The 19,688-nt window shown below is 40.8% G+C and overlaps 2 protein-coding genes and 1 pseudogene across 3 annotated transcripts; 1 reads left to right on the top strand and 2 right to left on the bottom strand.

Annotated features, from left to right (window-relative positions):
• Positions 1-4,049: 4,049 nt before the first annotated feature.
• On the bottom strand, positions 4,050-9,198 carry LOC148873908 (uncharacterized). Of its 2 annotated transcripts, none has more exons than XM_088964156.1 (3): positions 8,696-9,198; positions 6,078-6,301; positions 4,050-4,523 (listed from the first exon to the last, which is right to left on the bottom strand). In XM_088964156.1, the coding sequence occupies exons 2-3, from the start codon at positions 6,261-6,263 to the stop codon at positions 4,332-4,334; spliced, it is 378 nt and encodes a 125-aa protein (XP_088820282.1). In that variant the 5' UTR covers positions 6,264-6,301; positions 8,696-9,198; the 3' UTR covers positions 4,050-4,331. The 2 variants fall into 2 exon arrangements, with proteins under 2 accessions (XP_088820282.1, XP_088820283.1); XM_088964157.1 differs by having other exon boundaries at positions 6,078-6,304; positions 8,696-9,195.
• LOC148873909 (cytidine deaminase 1-like) lies at positions 6,898-8,633 on the bottom strand. Its single transcript, XM_088964155.1, has one exon. The coding sequence runs from the start codon at positions 8,205-8,207 to the stop codon at positions 7,260-7,262; it is 948 nt and encodes a 315-aa protein (XP_088820281.1). The 5' UTR covers positions 8,208-8,633; the 3' UTR covers positions 6,898-7,259.
• A 7,861-nt stretch (positions 9,199-17,059) lies between the features above and the next one.
• Positions 17,060-18,777, top strand: LOC148873907 (pentatricopeptide repeat-containing protein At2g21090 pseudogene; annotated as a pseudogene).
• The last annotated feature ends 911 nt before the right edge of the window (positions 18,778-19,688 follow it).

Below are 19,688 nucleotides of genomic sequence, written 5' to 3'. Positions count from 1 at the left end.
AATAATATATAGTTCCCTTAAGCAAGACGAGCAAAGTGCACCTAAGCACTTCATTGTGCCACATACATGTGTGTACATGTGAACACAATAGCAATTCTCTATATTCTCCTCTTTATACTTCTAAGGGGTGCAAGTAAGATCTTACTTAAAATCCAAAACAATTTTTATAATTTTTCTTTATAGAAAAAGACTTAAAAGAGAAAATAAGACAAAACAAGAATTTTAGTGGGAATTTTGAAACCACTTCAAAGTGCATGTGTTAAGTGTGTTCAACCATGTAATTAATCTATCAAACACCCATGGAATTTAATCTATAAAGAGATTAAAATCCACCATCCCAACAATTCAAAATTTGCATTTTATTAGAGAAAACGATATTTCTCGATAGCATTGCCATGAAATCCCACCTTCTTGATCCCATTAAGATACACTTAATCAGCTCAATTTTTAGATCTAAACCACCTTAGTGCATATTCAACTTAAAAAGCAATACAGTAATTAACGGTCACCAAAATAAGCAATAAAATAAATAAAATCCATATATAAATCACAAATTAAACTATTCATGGCTTTCAAAAAAAAAATCTAAACTATTCAAAATAGTGATTCCCCCAATTTATATTCAAACAACACAACTTTTTCCAACAACCAGCAGTGATGAAGAAAACGGAGAGGGAAGAAGGGGGGAGGAAGAGATTTATAACTCCAAGAACTTCTAGAACTCAATTGAAACTAAAAAAAAGGCCAAGAAAAGACCTCCATTATTTCAACTTCAGAGAGAAATGGGAGAAGGCGAGAGAACAAGGAGAAGTTTCTCTAGAAGAGCAAACAACAATAAATTGTGGTCAAATCCCATTCAGATCTCAGCTAGGAAGGAGTGTTTAGCTTCATTTTTTTCATTATTTTATTTATTCATTTTCCTTATTTTTTTTTCTTTCCTTCCCTTCTTATTTTCTCTCTTTCCTTTCTTCTATTCTGTATCAATTTATTTTTCTTTATTCATTCTTCTTCCACTGCATCGGCAAGTGAGACTCTACAACCACATGTCGACCAATTTAAACCATTTGAGTTTCAAATAGCATCCCAAAAAGGAGTTTTACTTCTTTGGACACCCCTTTCTCAATCTCTATTTCAATGCCTGTGATTTTAGTTCAATCTCTATTTGAAATTTTAATGAAACATTTAAGGACATCTTTTCCTTTTATGTTTTATTTCTTACATTTACCGTTGAGAAGGTCAAGGTATACATGAGTAACTTTTGAAACTATAGGGCATATACAAATAGTTTCCTCAACACCCCCCCCCCCATCTATTATATTCAACCTCCCCTTCAATATCTCCTTTGTAAGGCACTTTTTTCTGGTTGGGATCTCCTACCCACGCTCACTGTAGCTGTGCATTAGGAACATCTCCCCATTTGTCCCCGGTGTATAGCTATAGCGTCATGTGGGGTAGGTGTGGGTAGGATTCTTGTGTGTAGGAGATTTGAATTGCACTTTTTTTGGATTGCCATCCATGTGAAGAACTTTACTTTTGGGCCCATTTTGTTTACAAATTTGTCACTTACTTGGGTAAATGCACAATTAAATGTTTCCTAAGTAACACTTACCCGGATAAATTCATTTACCCATATTCTTTTGATTCCCCAGATAAGTAATATAATGACTTTTTTACCCAAAAAAACCAATATTAAAATGGACAAACTTGTTCTATTATGCTTTATAAATTTTTCCCTTAAGTAGGAAAGCTACTTACCCACATGAGAGATGGGTAAGTTTTACTCATGTAAATGGAATTGGCTTTACTATGGGGCCCAGTACTTAATTACTTGTTGCAAAAAGAACAATGGAAAAGAAATACCCATTGACCAACTTTCCCCCTCTTATTTACCAATAAATGAAAATGGCCTTGATGGAGTAACAACTTTTCATATAACTTTGCTTGAGAAGTTTTATTGGTTTACCAACTCGACCCTTGATGATTCAACTGAAAATTCCCTTGAATGTGTCCATTTCAACACCTTAAATGCTGATACTGCAAATTTAGGTGATGATTTTGGAGTAGACCTGTTCATTGGTCAAATAGCCCGATGGCTCGGCCCGGCCCGGCCTACACCCCTATTGGGCTTGGTCATGTAATTAGCCCCGCGGGCCTGACCTCAGGCCTAACACAATAAGCCCGACTATGTTTCGGGCCAAGCTCAGGATTTGTTAAAAAAGCCCAGCCAACTCAACAAGATATATTTTATAAAATATATAATATGTATTTTTATATATTATATAAAATATATAAATAATATAATATTTATTAAAATGAATATTTATAATTTAATATATATATATATATATATATATTTTTTTTATTTCTTCTCTCTCTCTCTCTCTCTCTCTCTCTCTCTCTCTCTATTTAGTCGCTTCAGTAGTAGTAATAGTAACAGTATGGGCTAATAGTCAGGCTCACGCCCAAATTGTAGGCCCGATGGTCGGGCCAAGCTCAAGCTCGGGCCTTAAAAAAATCTGTTAATACAGAATGAAAGCCCGGCCCATGAACATATCTATTTTGGAGTATGGCAAGGAGTACAGCCACTTTGAACAAGAGTGGAAACACTCCTTTAAGGCTGTGTTTGGTTTGAAGGAAAAAGTAGGGGGAAACCTTTACAAACTTTGTATAAGTACCCCTTCCTTTTCCTTCCTTTCCCTACCTTTTCCTTCAAGCCAAACATAGCCTAAATGATCTTTCTGGTTTAAATATATGCATTCATTTGGTGATTTGATATCATGTTTCATATATCATTTGGGGAAGAGTGTAAATACATTTATGCAAAATGCAAATACAATACAAGGTTTATAAATACAATATACAATACAAATACAGGGTTCTGCATGGTACATATTTTGTATTTGTATTCCTTTAAACTGAGCCTTGTATTCTGTATTTCTAACCCTATATGTGTGTTGTACATATTTGTATTTGCACTCCTTTCAAAGTGTTCCAAAGGCTTTGGAAGGAGTATAAATACAATTATGTACTGTGCAAATAAATTCAAAATAATACAAAATACAAGATTTTGCACTCTACATATTTGTATTTGTACCCTTTCCAAACTAAGCCTAAGGAATAATCTATGATGCCAGAATACATGATACCGAAAAGACTTTGACCAATCAACCCCCCCCTGGTGAATCTTGATGAAAACCATAAATTATAGTTGAACCCATGTTTTAAATACATAGATTTGATGTTTTTGAAAACATGAACTTCCTTTTTTTTTCCAAATAAAATTGCTTCTTAAAACAAAAAAGTGGCTTCTTCGGTGCCCATTTAGGATGGCTTCCACGCAATGGCTTTTGGTGGTGCAAGGTGGGCGCAACATGAAAAGCCTATGTTTGGTGAAAAGCCCAGAAAAGTGGCTCAGTCAATAACCGAATCAATGTTGAAGCTCTTCAATGGGCTCTGACTATGTTTGGAATCATGATTCCTCGTCGTTAAGTCATTACATATAAAAGAGAATGGTTCCAAATCTTCACTTTACCCACCTCACAAATTTTTATTTGTTTCCTGATTTTATTTGTTTTAAAACTATTTAAAATTATTTTCATCAGTGTATCCTGCATCTGCATATTTGGATGCACCCATACGGATATCTATATTTTGATCATTGCCAGATAAAAACACTAGAGAATGAACACCATTAAGCATGCCGTCTGACGTCTACCCTTAAAACTAGTTCAAGGGATCAGATTACGATAAAGAGGCCTCCTCTGGAATTGTTTCACATGCACTGGATCCTTGCTTGAAGCATTCTTTTTTCAACCCCTCCCAAGAGAAAAGAGACCTACCCGTTCTGGGTAAATCGTCCTATCAAAGTTTTCCTGTAAATACAGTTGACAACTCCATAGATTCTGTTGTCTGATTTATTTCTTCTCCTACTTGTCTCAATACTTTAAGCACCAGATCTCTTATCCAAGGTTCACAAGTATTGCAATGTATGTAAGAAATCAGGAATCAACAAAGTTGTGGTCTCTCAGAAAATGCGGGTGTACCATGTGTAAATATAACATGCACTGAGCACATTGTATTCTCAGAACAATTTCGTTCTACTGCATTAAGTTCAAGAATAGATGAAGTGAAAAGTATTTCTATTTCCAAATTCCTAAGCATGCCACAATAAATTTCTGGAATGTTGAAGAGTGAAGAGACCTACCACGAGAAGAACCAGAAAAAACAGAAGGTTCTTTTGCTTATTTCTTTCTTTTAGTTTTCTTTCAAAATTTTCTGTGGTCTTATAAAACTTTTGAGCTCTAAAAGATTAGAGAGGATAAAGTGGATGGTTATGCAACAATTGACAGGCCTTCCTTTTTTGGAGGAATCACCACCTTCTTGTTTCCAGGGAAGACATTACGGGAAATGTCTACTAGGGCCTTGAAGCTATATGGCTCATGCATTGACAGTTCTGACAGTACCTTCCTATTCAGTTGGATGTTCTCCTTCATCAGCCCATGCATGAAGTTACCATAATTTACCTAACAGCAGACAGTAACAGAGGGAAGATGAAAAGATATAAATCACAAACTATAGCAGATTTGCACATAAAACATTCTTGAAAACTTAAAATGACAACCCAAAAAATCACTTGAGAGTACACACAGATACTGCTTGAGCCAATCACAAATGGGGTATTCTTTTTTTCTCTTCTTTTTATTTTTTGTGTGGCATGGAGAACCATTAGTATGCAATGAAGGATAGAAACATTACCTTTACCATTGATTACAACTAGGTTTATGACTTGCATAACTGTATTGTGTAGGTATTAGTAAATAGAGGTAAAACCTCAAAGAAAAGAGTGTTTAACCAAATCAAGCATACATGCTATTCTCTAAGGGCTACCTCATTCCAAATCTTTGTTTGATGAGTGAAGTCCTCGAAGATATTAGCAAATACCTTGAACATCTAGAATATGTCCCACAAAGAAATCTACCCCGATAGAAAAGGAAAAAAAAAAAAGAATTGAGAATCTAGCTGACTGCATTGCCAACCTTGGGCATAATAATGAAATTCCTACTGTTTGTCCTGTAATTGAAAGGGTTACGCTAGAGGGTCTGTGGGGTTACTCCATCCCTCAGCTGTGTTAGAGCTTGTTCCCATTGTACCCAAAAAAAAAAGAGAGAATCACCATAGTTTTTTTGAGAATCCTCCAAAAGAATATGATATGGACCTTAGGCTCAGTTTGGAAAGAGTATGAAAACAAATATGTAGTGCAAAACCTTGTATTTTGTGTTATTTTGTATGTATTTGCACTGTACATATTTGTAGTTGTGCCCTTTCCAAACTGAGCCTTAGCATCATTTCATTTTCCAAGCAAATCATTATTATTCAACAAGCATACAGAAATCTATGTTGGCAATTGGCATGCACCTCGCCTAGGCCCAGGCATAGCCCCTTTCAAAAGGTGTGCACCTGGTGCGCTTTGGGCCTCAACCCCAAACAAGTCCATGTTAGTACCTTCATATTACCCAACACTTTTTAGCAATTTAAAGCTAGTTCAACAGATAGAGCAAGTTGAAGAAGTCCAAGATGTGGAGGTACTGGTTAAATAGACAAGGTGCATATTCAAAATGTGATGACTTCTGTAGAGGGTAAGAGCTCAGATATGCAACTTGAAGATTTTTTTTTCACATCTCCCAAATATAACACCTCTACATAAAATCTAGTTCTCATTGATAAAGTCTCCATTCATCTATACTAAAACCTAGACTTAGTTTGCAAAAATGGATTCTTTAAAATGTGAACATATACTAAGTTTTTATAAACATAAACAAGTAGGGAAAAACTACGATGCGGAAAAGATATGGTATAGGAAGAGTTTTCACCAATCAAAACCCACCCATGAATTTTGATAAATAACACCTGATTGGCCACCATGTTTATGATTCCAGTTGACTGGTCAGAAGTTTTTCAGATATCATATCTTTTCCATATCTTAGTCATACCCAAACAAGTATGCCCATGGAATTGATGGCTCCAAATGAACTTCAAAAAATAGAGGATGCATCAATTAAGGCTTTGAGTCAACTTACCCCATGCAAGCGGGTGCCGGCATTGATCCTTTCAATCCAGAGGGAGCGCATGTCCCTCTTCTTATTGCGACGGTCCCTGTATGAGTACTGCAAGGCCTTCTCCACTCTCTCCCTTGCTATTCGAATACAGTTCTTGGCTCTTCCTCTAAACCCTTTTGCAAGCTTGAATATCTTGTCCTTGTTCATCGCGCTCCTCTATCTTTTGTTATTCTCCCTCACTCTCTCTGCTTCTCAATTAAATACAATATAATGAGAGTACGAGACTTAGACTGAACACAATCCATATCGCTGCTGGCCCATAAGTCAAATGGTCCAACCACTAAGACAACCCAGTGAATCATGATTTCATAAATAAATAATATTATAATTCAAAAATCCAGAAAAGTATGAATAGTTCCTGAAAATTACAGAAAAGATAGGAAGACTATGTAAAAGTAATATGCCTCTGCCTATGGAGAATGTTGATCAGTTCGCAGAGGCTTTCTTCTTTGTGTTCCTTTTGGTTTATGAATGAACTTTGCTTACAAAAAAAATGCCTAATAGTTCGTTATATAATAACAACAAACCTAAAAGTTTCATCAGAACTGAGTGAGGTCTATAATTTCTTATTCTTAAATTTTCATCCAAAATTGTAAACAATTTCCTCATGAATAGGATAATACAAGAACCCATAAATTAGACAGTCATAGAAGATACATGATATCATCACTGGAAGTTGAACCTCAAAAGAAGCCATTTTCCGTTACTTGAAAGAAGAATTAGAAATGAAATCAGTACTTGAACCTCATTTCCATAATCAGAATGGCGAAATCATGTGGAATTTATAGACAACAATCAAAATAACTGCCTCATTTCTATCATCTAGTGTCTAAAAATACTACAAATCATATAATATGACAATTGACAACAATCGAATAAGAGAAGAAAAACAATGCAAAAAATTTTAATGCCTTAAACCTGCCCTGGGATTTTGACAATGCCTTGAACCTCCCCAACCTCCTCTGTACTTTGACCCGACCCAAAAAAGTCCCCTGATTTTTGGGGGTTAAATGGACTTCTAACCCTTTCCCTCACTTTTAAGGAGAGAGAGAGAGAGAGAGAGTTAAACCAACCGTTCTGCCCCTATTAAAATCTATATCTTTTGTACATCAATTTCAGTCGTCATCCTCCAAATCAATGTTATTAACAGGGCTTTTTACATGTAGAGGAAGCCGAATTGCAATGGAACACTACAAAATCACATCGTGGCGATACTGACTGCAGCAACAGCCGTGCCGTGCCTTCTTGGCCCACCACTGTTCCTTCCTTCTCCACCAGCGCCCCTGCCACAATCTTCTCATAACCGCCACCGCCGGCCGCCACATACGCCACCAGCGCTGCCTGAACTGGCCCCAGGCTTGGATTATACGCTGCCGATTCCGCATACGACCCTTTGTAGATCTTCCCTTCCATGTCCATAAGGGCCACCCCAGATGGACATCCACTGTACGGCGCGTGGGATTTGTTCGCCGCTTCGAGTGCGGCATACTTTAGCTTGTTATAATCTGCTACAACGCTGTCGTTACTGTAGCACCGATTGGCCTCACCATTAATCTCGTCGTGGTCGTAACTGAAAGTCAGGCCGTTGTGATGGGGCTCTAAAAGCAACGGCACATCCTTGTTCAGCAGATCGTCGGGTCCGAATCTCTGGGGCAGGAAATGGGACATCGGCCGAAACGCGACGTCTTCCCGGTTGTCTCCCTCGTTTTCCGTCGACGTGACAAGGATGTTGATGTCGGCGGCCCCACGTATTTCTTGCATGAATTGACGGCAGTGGCCGCACGGGGCCGATGAGACGGCGATGTATCGGAGCCGGGTGCTGCCGTGGATGGCTGCGTTAGTTATCAGGAATTGCTCGGCGTGAACGGAGTGGTGGAGAGGGAGCCCAGGGAATTCGAGGTTCACTCCCAAGAAGACTCGACCGTCGGATCCTAATCCGACTGCTCCGACATGGTATTTGGAGATGGGGGGCCTCGCTAGGTCTTGTGTGGATTTGACCAACGACGTAAGGAGTTGCAGCAGTGAGAGCCCTGATTCTTTCGCCATTGATTCGACATCGGCCGATTCGATGACGAATCGGGCTTGTTCCATTTTGATGGAAGATTAAACAAGAGGAACGTCGATTCTGGATTAGGGATTACTGTATTGGCAGTGTGAGGACCGAGCGAGCGAGAGAGAGAGAGAGAGAGAGTCGCGGCGATGCTCGTCTCCTCACGATTCTCATCCATGGCCAAATTTGGCATTTTATCATCAGCAATTTCGGTTCGGTTAGGTTTGCTAACGTCACAGTAACGGAACGGGTCTATAAGCCTATTTACCCCCCAAGAGTTAAAGTCAGGGGAGTCCTCAAAGTTCAGGGAGGCTTCAGATATTGTCAGAAACCCAGGGAAGGTATCAGGCATTTACCACATTTTAGTTTTAACGTTTAGATGCAGAAGAAAAAAAGGAAATAACAGGGTTTCATGAGAAAGCAGAGCTTTCAGACTTGAAATTGAAGAAATATCAAATCTGGAATTTATCTCCTCCCTCTCACTATCTTATTGACAAATTTCTCTTCCATAAAATAAATTGAGGCTCACCTGCAAGTCTGCACCGTGCAACTAACTTCAAAACCTCACCAGGATGCTAATAAAATTGACCGACTCAAGCTTCAAAACTCAAGGCTCAAAGTTTCTTTCAGCTTCTTAAGCTTCAAGCTCAAGGATCAGGGTTTAGGCTTGCCTTCTGCTTCGATTTCGACTTGAAATTCCAGAGTTCAGAATAGAAATTAAAAAGATTCAAGGTCTCCCTTCTTTCTCCTTTAAACCTCAATACCTCATGACTCGCGTTCTCTCAGCCTCTCGAAACTCTGTAACTTGATCGATTCCCTTCAATCTAAGATATCGAAGCTCGCTCACTCGCTCAGTAATTATGGTTTCTCCATTCTCCGACGACGGAGAGTTAGGGTTTTTTCCCCTTTTGTGTTTAAATCTTTGGACTCTGAATTGGGGCTGGGTCCGTAATGCTCAGGCCCAATAAGTATAGATCTAAGGGATCAGGGTCGGGCATGTCGGGTACCCAACCCGGATAAACGAAAATCAATAAGGTATGAGAGTCCACACTGCATCAATTTATCATCGACGATCTCCACCTGTCGGCTGTGGATTCTTCCAAGTGTAGTGAGGACAAAACAGATGAGTTCGGCTTCAGTTAGTGATGGGATTCAGTCACCGCAAGCCCTCAAACAACCCTAGCCTTGTATTGGTAATATTCTACCCATGAAATAAATCATAAAAGTATAAAGATGTTTTCGATGCGAGGCTAAAAATGCTGTTCGAACAGTGTTCGAACGGGCCTGACTGAAGCCGAACTCCTTGGCATGATTTGTATGAATTCGTCTGCCCGTTGCATCCAGGCAATGTGCACGCATAGGGAGGACACGCCACCTGTTCTCAGAATCGTGTGAGGGGCTGAAGCATGCGATAGCTTTCAATCCCGTTAGTTACTACTATTGTTGGTCTCGGTCCTCTGATTTTCTCTCCTTTTCTATTGCAGATGAATCTCACACTCTCTCTCCATCCGCCCGGTGGCAACTGTACAACCTTCACCGCCGGCGGCAAACAATCATCACCGGCTGCAGGATCAACCTCAAGTATTGTATTTTTTTCATCTCTTTTAAAACAAAGACAAAAAAATCACCCACAGTGATGATTGTGCCAAGATATCATCTGGTTGGAAAACTCAATTAAAAGATATTACGAGATTAGGAATCTCAATTATCAAAAAAATAATAATAATATGCAATCAGGAAGGCTACTAGATTTAGCTGGTTCATTTGGGAGTAAAGAAGGAATCAATAAACATTGGTAGACTGCAACATCTATAAATGCATTTTACAGAAATCAATAATTCATGCAGGGGGCGGTGCCACCTTTTTTTATCAGTGAACATGATCTATTAATGGAACAGAAACTTTTGCCTTCAGCAAAGGAGTGGCATACTTCACTATCAGTTTTTTTTTTTTGGACTGGCCATGCTTCATCATGAGATTCAACTGGAAATCACATTGTTTAATCAAAATGAGGAAGAATTATAAAAGATTCCTCTTGTGAGCACATTGTTTTTCTTGTAAAATTTTGCCTTTGTTCTATGTTATGCAACTGTTCACTATGAAAGTATTAACGACAACAATGAAGATTGAAATCACTAAAGTTATTTGAGATTAGCACAATGGTTCTATTGAAAAGGCATAGTTTAACACAATGGTGCAGTTAAGTGTTGCTGATCTTGAGGCAGGGGATAAGAAAATGAATTGTCAATAATAGAAAGTGAAAGCATTTCTTCAGATGAGGAGGATGCTAAATGATGAGAAGGATTCCAAAAGAAAAAAAAAAAAAAAGGAAACTCGTTGTGGGTGAGGATTTTTTTTTACTCAGGAAGTTTTGTTGAAATTGTAGAAGGGAGATTGGGCAAAGAATTGGGTAGGAGGAGGTTTGAAGCAAGGATGGAATGGTGAAAGAGGATAGAGTTAAAAGTAAATTACCTTCGAACCCAAAAATATCAAAAGGAAGAAATTCAGGGCATCTGGTACATGTGACTAAGGTTTCTCTCAATTGAAATATGGGGTCTCGGGAGCATGGCCTTGTCATAACTTTAAGAGACTGCATAATGATGAGATCGAGATCCTTGATCTAACGAGGCCAGTTGAGAAGAAAACTGATATGGAAGAAGTGGTAGGAGAAGATGTTCGAGTTAGTAAAATTATGTGTCTTTTATTTTTGGGTGGGGAAGAAATTGCCAAGGTGTTCCTTAAGAACTATTTTCATAGATCAGCATCATCAAGTGCGAAACAACAAAAAGGCATAGCTCAGCAGAAAACAAGAAATATGACAATACCTTCCCATCGCCGGTAATGATTGTTTGTCGCCGGCGGTGATGGTTGTGTAGTCACCGTCAAGCGGATGGGGAGAGAGAGCATGAGGTTCGTCACATGAGCGGAGAGGAGAGGAGGAGCAAAACTCGTGTTTTGCTTAACCCAGACTAATGGTAATGGTAACTGATGTAGCGCGATCTAGTCACTCCTACCTGGCGGTGGCCTGTCTCCTAGCTGGTAGCGGACAGTACCTGAGATGGGGAAGACAGTGAAGGATTCCCGGGGAGTTCGTCCGGCATGAACACTCCGATGCTTAAGTTAGAACTCTGAGAAAACTGCAAAGAATAATAAGAGAGCTAAGAGTGCAGATAACGCAAAATCACCTTGTTCAAGTTACCCCTTGTCCCTTGGGGATCAGGACCTTTATATACTGATGTTCTGTCAAACTGGGTGTAACTGCCTTTAATCCTCTACTACAGTTGTTATTTGCCAGGCTGATTCGATTGGGGCAGGTACCCGTCGCAGTGTACGGTCCTACCGGTTGAGAGACGTTATGCAGAGCGGGCGTGCACCACGCCGCCTGGCGTGAGACGTGGCGCAGTCCTCTGCACTGGCAGGTACTGCGCCATCAGACAAGAGACGTGGGAGCAGTCTGACAAGCACAGTCTTGTCGGGGAGGAAGTTTCCCGAAGCCTCCGAGTTATTCAATAGCGAGCTCCTTTGTTGCGAGCTCCCTTCTAGCGAACTCCTTTATGGCGAGCTCCAATAGCGAGTTGCCTTGAGCTGTAGTGAGCTGTCTCATAGTTATTCTATTGGGATTTCAGCGAGCTCGTTGCACTGAGTTTTGGCCAAGCAGTCACGCTAAACTATCACTTACATTGAGTCATGTCCATGTGTCACCTGGTTAATAGGTCGGGTCAAATCACCCTCCATCAATTGCCCCCGACTTCTCGGGCTAAGGGTCTTACCTTAGCGCGGGGAGTTCATGAAGTGACGGGTGGATTTGATCCATAATTCAAACTAGGTTGACTGTTCACATGACGTATAAGCGCGGGTGTCGGACAATTTTTGGACTTTTTGAGGGCCAAAAAATGCTCCAAACTGCATTCAATTTGGGAAGACATGTAGTCGTCTCTTCTTCAGTTTTGGAGGACGTGCTGCCGACTTCATTGTAAGTCATTGGATCTGCTTTGATCGAGACCGTTGGTTTTTCTGGCATAGTGGCTATAAATAGGAGGGCCCCAGGCCTCATTTTCCTTACGCCAACTTGCCTTGCATTCAGTTTTGAGGTCGCGCCTTCACCTTGTTTGCTCAAGCTCTCTTTGTTCTTCATCGCTTTCTCAGTCCACTTTTCTGGTGAGTCTTCTACTTATGTCCAAACAATGTTTGGGTACCCCGAAGGGTGGCCTTCAAAGGCTCGAGAAACCTCCGGTAACTCTACTTCTACTTCCCGGGATAGCTTTGGCCCCTCTTCCATGTCAATGGAGAGACTTCGAGCCTTAGTCTTTCAGTATGACCTCCCCAAGGATCTCATCTACAGCCTCCCATCTGGCAGCTACCCCTAGGAACATGGTCACGACGAGATCGTGATCTTCGAGAAACAGCTCGTGGCTGATCTCCGGCTCCCGCTACACCCTTTGATAGTGGAGGTCCTTTGCCATTTCAATATCACTATTGACCAACTGCACCCGAACTCTATTCGGAACCTAGTGGGGACTATTTTCCTATTTTTTGAGTATTGTCTTCCTCTTTCCCTTGATATTTTTGCCACCATTCTGTCGATCAAGAATGCCTCTCCTGGAGCTTTGATGAACATACAATTTATCTATAATTTATGAGGTCTTTACATGGATTATTATGACGATTTTATTTAATTTTGCCCTAATTTAGCTTAATGCAAAGAAAAGATTTCAATGGTAATTAATCCAATAAAAATAAGGCAAAAGGTAAGAAAAGAATGTCCAAAAAGACCAAATTCAGCCCAGCCCGGTTATGGAAGCAAGAGAGCACACTTCGGCCCAAGAAGTACAAGTTGATTCCTTGAAAAAACCCAAGAAAAAAAAGCCTAGCAAAGAGTAAAATTCGGCCCAGCAGAGAAGTCCCACTCTCAGCTCAAAAGAGCAGCCAAGAGTGTAGCTTTCATGTGCTAAAAAGGAGCCTAAATGCAGACCAAATAGCAGCTCAAAGAGCTAGGGGCGGCAACCCTTAGAAGGCTTTCAAAATAGACTCTAAAAAAGTTCAAGAAGGGGGTGTAATACACCCCATTCTAGAGGCTTCAAGAAGGGGCAAGAGCCCCCCTTAAAAATCTATATAAGGAGGCCTCCGGAATGGGGGAGAGGTGTTTAATTACTTGATATCAAGGCTCTCCCACTCCTAAATGTTCGAACACCTTGAAGAGAAGAGAACAGAAGAAGGGTTAGGCGCAAGGAGGAGAAGAAGAAAGGCTGAAGGAGTTCAAGTCATGCTAGCAAGAAGAGAATGTGAGTTCAAAATTGGGGTTTTTTATTCAGAGATCTATTGTAATAATTCCATTTTAGTTTCATTTTACTTTGATTCGAATTCAGCTTCCTTGTTGTAATTTTTTTTTCTTTCTCCCTCTTCCATTCTTTCTTAATGTAATTAAGTTTATAAAATTTCATATTAGCAATCAATTTCTTTTTTATTCATTCGAATGGGTGTGAATTGTTCTTGAAGTTTCTTGAATAGGGGTTAATTGTAGATCAATTCATCCAATTAAACTTTCAAAGCTCATATCTGAATTCTCAAATCTGAGATTGCAAGATCTGAATTGCTTGAAAGAGAATTCAGATCTGCAAATTTTCAAATTGGCCAAATTGATCTAAGCTTGGAATTCTTAGATTGCTTGAGAAAAACTCTAAGAATTCAGATCTACTATTCAAGAACTGAATTGGATGCAAGGTTAGAGATAACTTGCACAATTCAGTTGGTGATTAGTTCATATTTGAGTTGAAACCTTATAAGTATTTGAAGAAATGCATGCATGGGATTAGATCTTTGATAGAGATATGTGGATCATCACTCATGCATAGGATGAACATGCACTTGAAAGAGGTTGTTCATGACCTTGGAGTTTCACCAAGCCAAGCCTCAATCACAATCTATTCGAATGATTCAATTTGATTGATTGTTGAACTCTGAGATGCACAATTCAGTTGGTGATTAGTTCATATTTGAGTTGAAACCTTATAAGTATTTGAAGAAATGCATGCATGGGATTAGATCTTTGATAGAGATATGTGGATCATCACTCATGCATAGGATGAACATGCACTTGAAAGAGGTTGTTCATGACCTTGGAGTTTCACCAAGCCAAGGCTCAATCACAATCTATTCGAATGATTCAATTTGATTGATTGTTGAACTCTGAGATTAACATTAACTGCTTACTCTTCTAACATGAATTGAAGGTAGTTGGGCCAATAATTTAGATGGATTTTAGTTTATGATTTTTAGCTTTTAAATAAAGTTTTGATTTGTTGTTAATCAGATAAGAAGTGACTAATTTAGTATTAGTAATTGTTTCCTAAATCCTTGTGGGAATGATACTTCACTCACTACTTTATTACTTAAACGGCTAGTGCACTTGCTAATGCCATGATGATCCGGTCAAGCTCCTCCAAAAAGGCATTCTTATTGCTTTTCCCCCCGTCCCGACTTCAAGCTCCTTCACGAGCTACCCAACAGAATCCCGACTTGGAAGCAGGATTATTTTGTAGTTCACAACCCCGATGGGTGGCCCTTTTCGACTCACTAGAGGGCTGCCATCCAGGATCTAGGCATTGAGTTGGACTCGAAGATTCTGGAAACGTTGCAGTCCTAGGCAAGGGTCGGTTTTCTCTGTTCAGACTATTTAGATGAGGATAAGCTCGTGCAAGCCAGTCTGAGCCTCGATAGGTTTCCTTTGCGTCACCATTTTTTTTGTGAGCTGGACTAATGCCTTGTAATTCTTGCAGCCAACATGTCTGGTGTAGATGCACGTCGCTTGCTATCAAGCAACCAGAAATGTAGGGCGAAGAGGTCGCGCCCTGACCAAGCGTCCACCTCTGGGACTGTTGAGTTGGTGGCTGCTGACCCAGACTTTGTTCCGCTGCCAGAGGTCCCACCTATGCCATCTGAGGGAGTAGCTACAGGAGGCGGCGAAGAAGAAGAGGTCCCACCCCAGGGGTAGTACCCTCCCGCTACACGATCCGGTCCCACCGTCTTCCCGCGGTTCCCTACCGGGGGGGACGAAAGCGTCACCAACTTCCTCGTGGCCGCGCGGAGGAGCCGGCAGACTGCCAGCAATGAAGAGGTCATGAGCTGGGCCAGGATGCACCATAGGGAGCTCGCCAAGCTGGCCACGACTCACTACATGGTGGTAAGTGCATGTTTCTTCCCTTTTTCTCCACCTTCTTTTTCTTTTCTTTCTCCCACTTACCTCGGCTTTTTATTGGTAGTTGAACTCCGCTATCCACTTCTAGGACGTTGTCAACCAGAGGTCGAACGTCCAGAGCCTCGAACGCAAGCTCGACCGGGCCCGGGATGAGTTCCTTCAGGCTCAGAAGGGTAGCGAGGCCCAGAAGTTGCTCGTTAGGGACTAGGAAGCACGGATCTCTGGCCTGTCTGAGGAGAGTGCCCGTTACAGGGAGGAGTCTTCGAGGGTGGCGGCGGAGACGGAGCTTCTTCACCAACAGGTCTAGAACTTGGAGTCCACGCTTCATGAGCGGACTCGTAACTTCGACACCGAGATGGAGGCAGAGCGGGCTAAGGCGGTGGAGGATTTTAGAGAGTCCCAGCAGTTCCACGACCTCCAGGTCGAATATGGCTCTAAATCCTACCGCTCAGGGTTCAAGCTTTGTCGGTGGATGGTCCGGAAGAAGTTCTCCAGCCTTAACCTCGAGGGCGTAACAATGAGGGACCTAGCCCCAGAAACAGCAGACGCGGTGGAGGAGGAGGAGCCCGACTCCCTAGAGGAGAGTGACGAGGATGTAGAGGAGGTGGAGCCTTGAGGTTGGTTACTCTCTTTTTTCTTCTTCTGAAAAAATGATTCTCTTGAAGTGGTTGCTCCCGGGCGGCTGAGCCCAGTTCTCTTTCTTTTCTTTCTATTTTGTTGATGTATTCCTGGTCTGTTAGTCCCAGTTTCTGTTTTAGTAATGAAAATGTCCCCCCCCCCCTTTTTTTGTTAAGTGTTATGCTATTTACTCTTTTGTCGAAGTTATTGTTTCACCTGAACTGCTAGAGCTAAGCACCCGAAGTGGGGTTTCTCAACTATTGTTACCTCGAGATGTCTCCCCGTACTTAGTAGGGGTGATTTTATAATGTACACCGAGGTGATCAGCCCAGTGAGCATATGCCCGACCTATATGCATCTGGGTTACTTAGGTTGAAGTCGATTGTCCCTAGCGGGTCCAACTTGTATATTGAGGCGGGCTATGCATCATAGAATTCACACCTGAGCTGCATGCGCCTTTGGTATTAATATTTAGCCTATGCAGATGAAGCGATTAGGCCTTATACGGTGTCGAGGTCTTCGTTAGCTTGGTGCTTTAGCCCTTAGGTTAGGGGAGTGACTTATGGTCCACTCTCCTAGAGTTCGTCCATGCCATAGAGGCGATTGGGTCTTATAGTATTGAGGTCTTCGTTAGCTCAGCGTTTTGGCCCTTAGGCTGGGAGAGTGACTTATGGTCCACTCTCCTAGAGTTCGCCCATGCCGAAGAGGCGACCGGGTTTTATAGTGCCAAAGTCTTTTGTTAGCTCAACGTATTGGCCCTTAGGCTCTAGGAGCGACTACAGTCCACTCCTCTTCTGTAGATCACCCATGCCAAAGAGGCAACTGGGTTTTATAGTGCCAAGGTCTTTTGTTAGCTCGACATATTGGCCCTTAGGCTTTGGGAGTGACTATAGTCCACTCAACTCGGCGATTGTAGGTAATATTGTCTTAAGTTGACAATATTCCATGCCCGAGATACTTGTTTCCCTTCTAGGGTTTCGAGCTCATACGTTCCTTCCCCGAGCACCCGCTTTACTAGGTAGGATCCTTCACAATTTGGGCCGAGCTTACCAACACTGGGCTCAGGCACCATAATGTTCTTGTGTCATCCAATGCATCATCAATCTCTGCTCACAAGGGAAACTCAAAAAAGCTATTGAATCCTTAGAGCTTCTCTATTGTCGTGGCCTTCGCTTAGACCACCGCACGCTTGCCTTCCTCCTCCAGCAATTTACAAGATCTGGGTCTCTCAGAGAAGGAAAAGGGTATCACTGAGATGAAAACATTCCTGTAGAACCATTTAATCCTTATGTATTTTAAATGTGATAATGATCTTGAAGTTCGTCAAGTTTTTGACAAAATGCGGGTGAGAAATTTGTATTCTTGGAACAATATGCTCGCTGGATACACCAAGCTCGAAATGCTCAAAGGAACAAGGAGATTATTTGATGGAATGCTTGAAAGGGAAATTGTCTTGGAATACGATGATAATTGCTTTCGCTCAAAATGGTTTTTGTGATGAAACTTTGAGGTTTTATGCTCAACTACGTCGTTCTTCACTTGGGTTCACCCATTTTAGCTTATCTGGTGTTTTGACTATATATGTGAAGATGAAATATTTGGGGATTACAAGGCAGGTTTACTGTCAGGTTATCGTTGTTGGGTGCCTTTTGAATGTGGTTCTCTCTAGGAAGTTATTCAATGACATGCCTGCGAGGGATGTGCTTGCTAGGACAACTTTGGTTTCAGGGCATGCCAAGTTAGGGGATCTTGCATCAACTAAAAAGTTGTTTGATGATATGCCAGAGAAGAACCCCGTGTCATGGACGACTTTAATTTCAGGTTATGTTCGGAGTGGTCTGGGGCATTAGGCACTTAAGCTCTTTGCACGAATGATGAGATGAAAATTAGACCAAATCAATTCACATTCTGTAGTAGTCTTTGTGCTTGTGCATGTATTGCTTCACTGAGACATGGAAAACAAATCTATGCCTTTTTGGTGAGGAGTGGTTTCACGCCTAACATGATAGTTGTCAGTTCTCTTATTGATATGTATTCAAAATGTGGTAGTTTGGAGGTTAGTCTGTTGGTTTTTTATCACATTGGTAATAAGAAAAGATGTGCTATGGAACACAATGATCTATACCTTGGCACAACATGGTCATGGAGAAGAGGCCATAAAATTGTTGCATGACATGGTGATAATAGGAACAAAGCCGGATAAGATCACCTTGACAATCATCCTCAACGCATGTAATCATTCGAACCTTGTGCAAGAAGGGCTTGGCTATTTTGAGTGCATGACCTAGGATTATGGTATTGTTCCAAACCAAGAGCACTATGCATGGTTGGTTGATCTCTTGGGTTGTACTGGGCATTTTGATAAGGTGGTGTACATGCTTGACAACCTTCCTTTCAAACTTGATGGCAAGATTTGGAATGCACTACTTGGTGCTTGTAGGATTCATGGAAATATAATTTTGGGAAGACAAGCAGCAAAGAAACTTATAGAGCTGGAGCCTCAATTATCTGCAGGCTATGTGTTGCTTTCAAATATATATGTTGTAGTTGGGAATTGAGAATCAGTTGAGAAGGTGAGGCACCTTATTAATAAGAGACAGGTGAAAAAAGAACAAGCCATCAGTTGGACTAAAATTGAGAATAAGATTCAGATATTCAGTGTATCAGATCAATCACACCCCTTGAATGATGAAATATACTGGATGTTGGAACAATTTTCCAATCAGATGGAAGATGATACTTCCATTACATGGGACAACAAGATTCTGAAGTGTGTCATGATTTTCTCAACTGAGTAACGGGTATAATCAAGAAGAACCACAAAATTTGTACCATATTTATTGACTTTGGTGATTTTCAGGCACTCCTTTTCTTTATAGAAGCATGGTGTAGGAGGTTGGTCTCCAAAGAGAGACACTTTGAGATATATCTTTCAATGAAATCAAACTTGGTTACACCGTGAGAAATATATAGTTCCTACAACATTGTTTTATCTATTTAGGATTTATCATGTCACAATGGATATTTTCTTTTTATACTTGTCTATTATATTTATTATTACATTATAGAATAGAATGTATTTTATGTGGGTTTATTAATACATTACATTATAAAGTATTACATACTTACATGTAACTTTCTCATTTTACACTTAACTGTATTACCATTTTACACTCAGAGTCTGGAGAGATTGTTGAACATGGCATCTTTTGAGTAAATAATCTGATTTCTTTCTATATAAAAAATGGGTCATTGCCCAATGGTAGTTTTGGCTATTTGGGCTTTCAAGAGGGATGAGCGAGATATGAACCTAACCTTAGGATTTGCATGAAGTGGTTGCTTCTAGACTCAAAGCTGCGAGCCCATTTGGCATGTCTTTCTGTGTAGTCTTTCAGCTGTTTACAAGTCAAGAAGACCGAAAGTCGATCTATTTCCGTTTGGCACGTGGAAGATCTAGCTGCCAAAAGACGGGATGCTGAAAAGACGCACGAAGCCCGTTTTGGGCTGATTTCGAGAAGTTCCAAATGAAGCTCCTGTGTCTTTCACATTTTAATTTCACGCGAAAAGACCTAAAATGACACATAGAAAGACGTGCATTTGCCAAACGATCTTTGGGCTGCCCAGATCTTATGTAAAAAGCTCAATGCATCTTTTGACTGTTAGAGCTACAAGAATATATTCTCAAAAAGACTTCCCAAATGGGCTCTAA

The sequence above is a fragment of the Nelumbo lutea genome, chromosome 1, assembly GCF_056320005.1.
Source record: "Nelumbo lutea isolate HS-2025 chromosome 1, American lotus-T2T, whole genome shotgun sequence".
In the NCBI taxonomy this organism is placed as follows: Eukaryota; Viridiplantae; Streptophyta; class Magnoliopsida; order Proteales; family Nelumbonaceae; genus Nelumbo; species Nelumbo lutea.
This window is presented reverse-complemented; position numbering and strand designations above follow the sequence as displayed.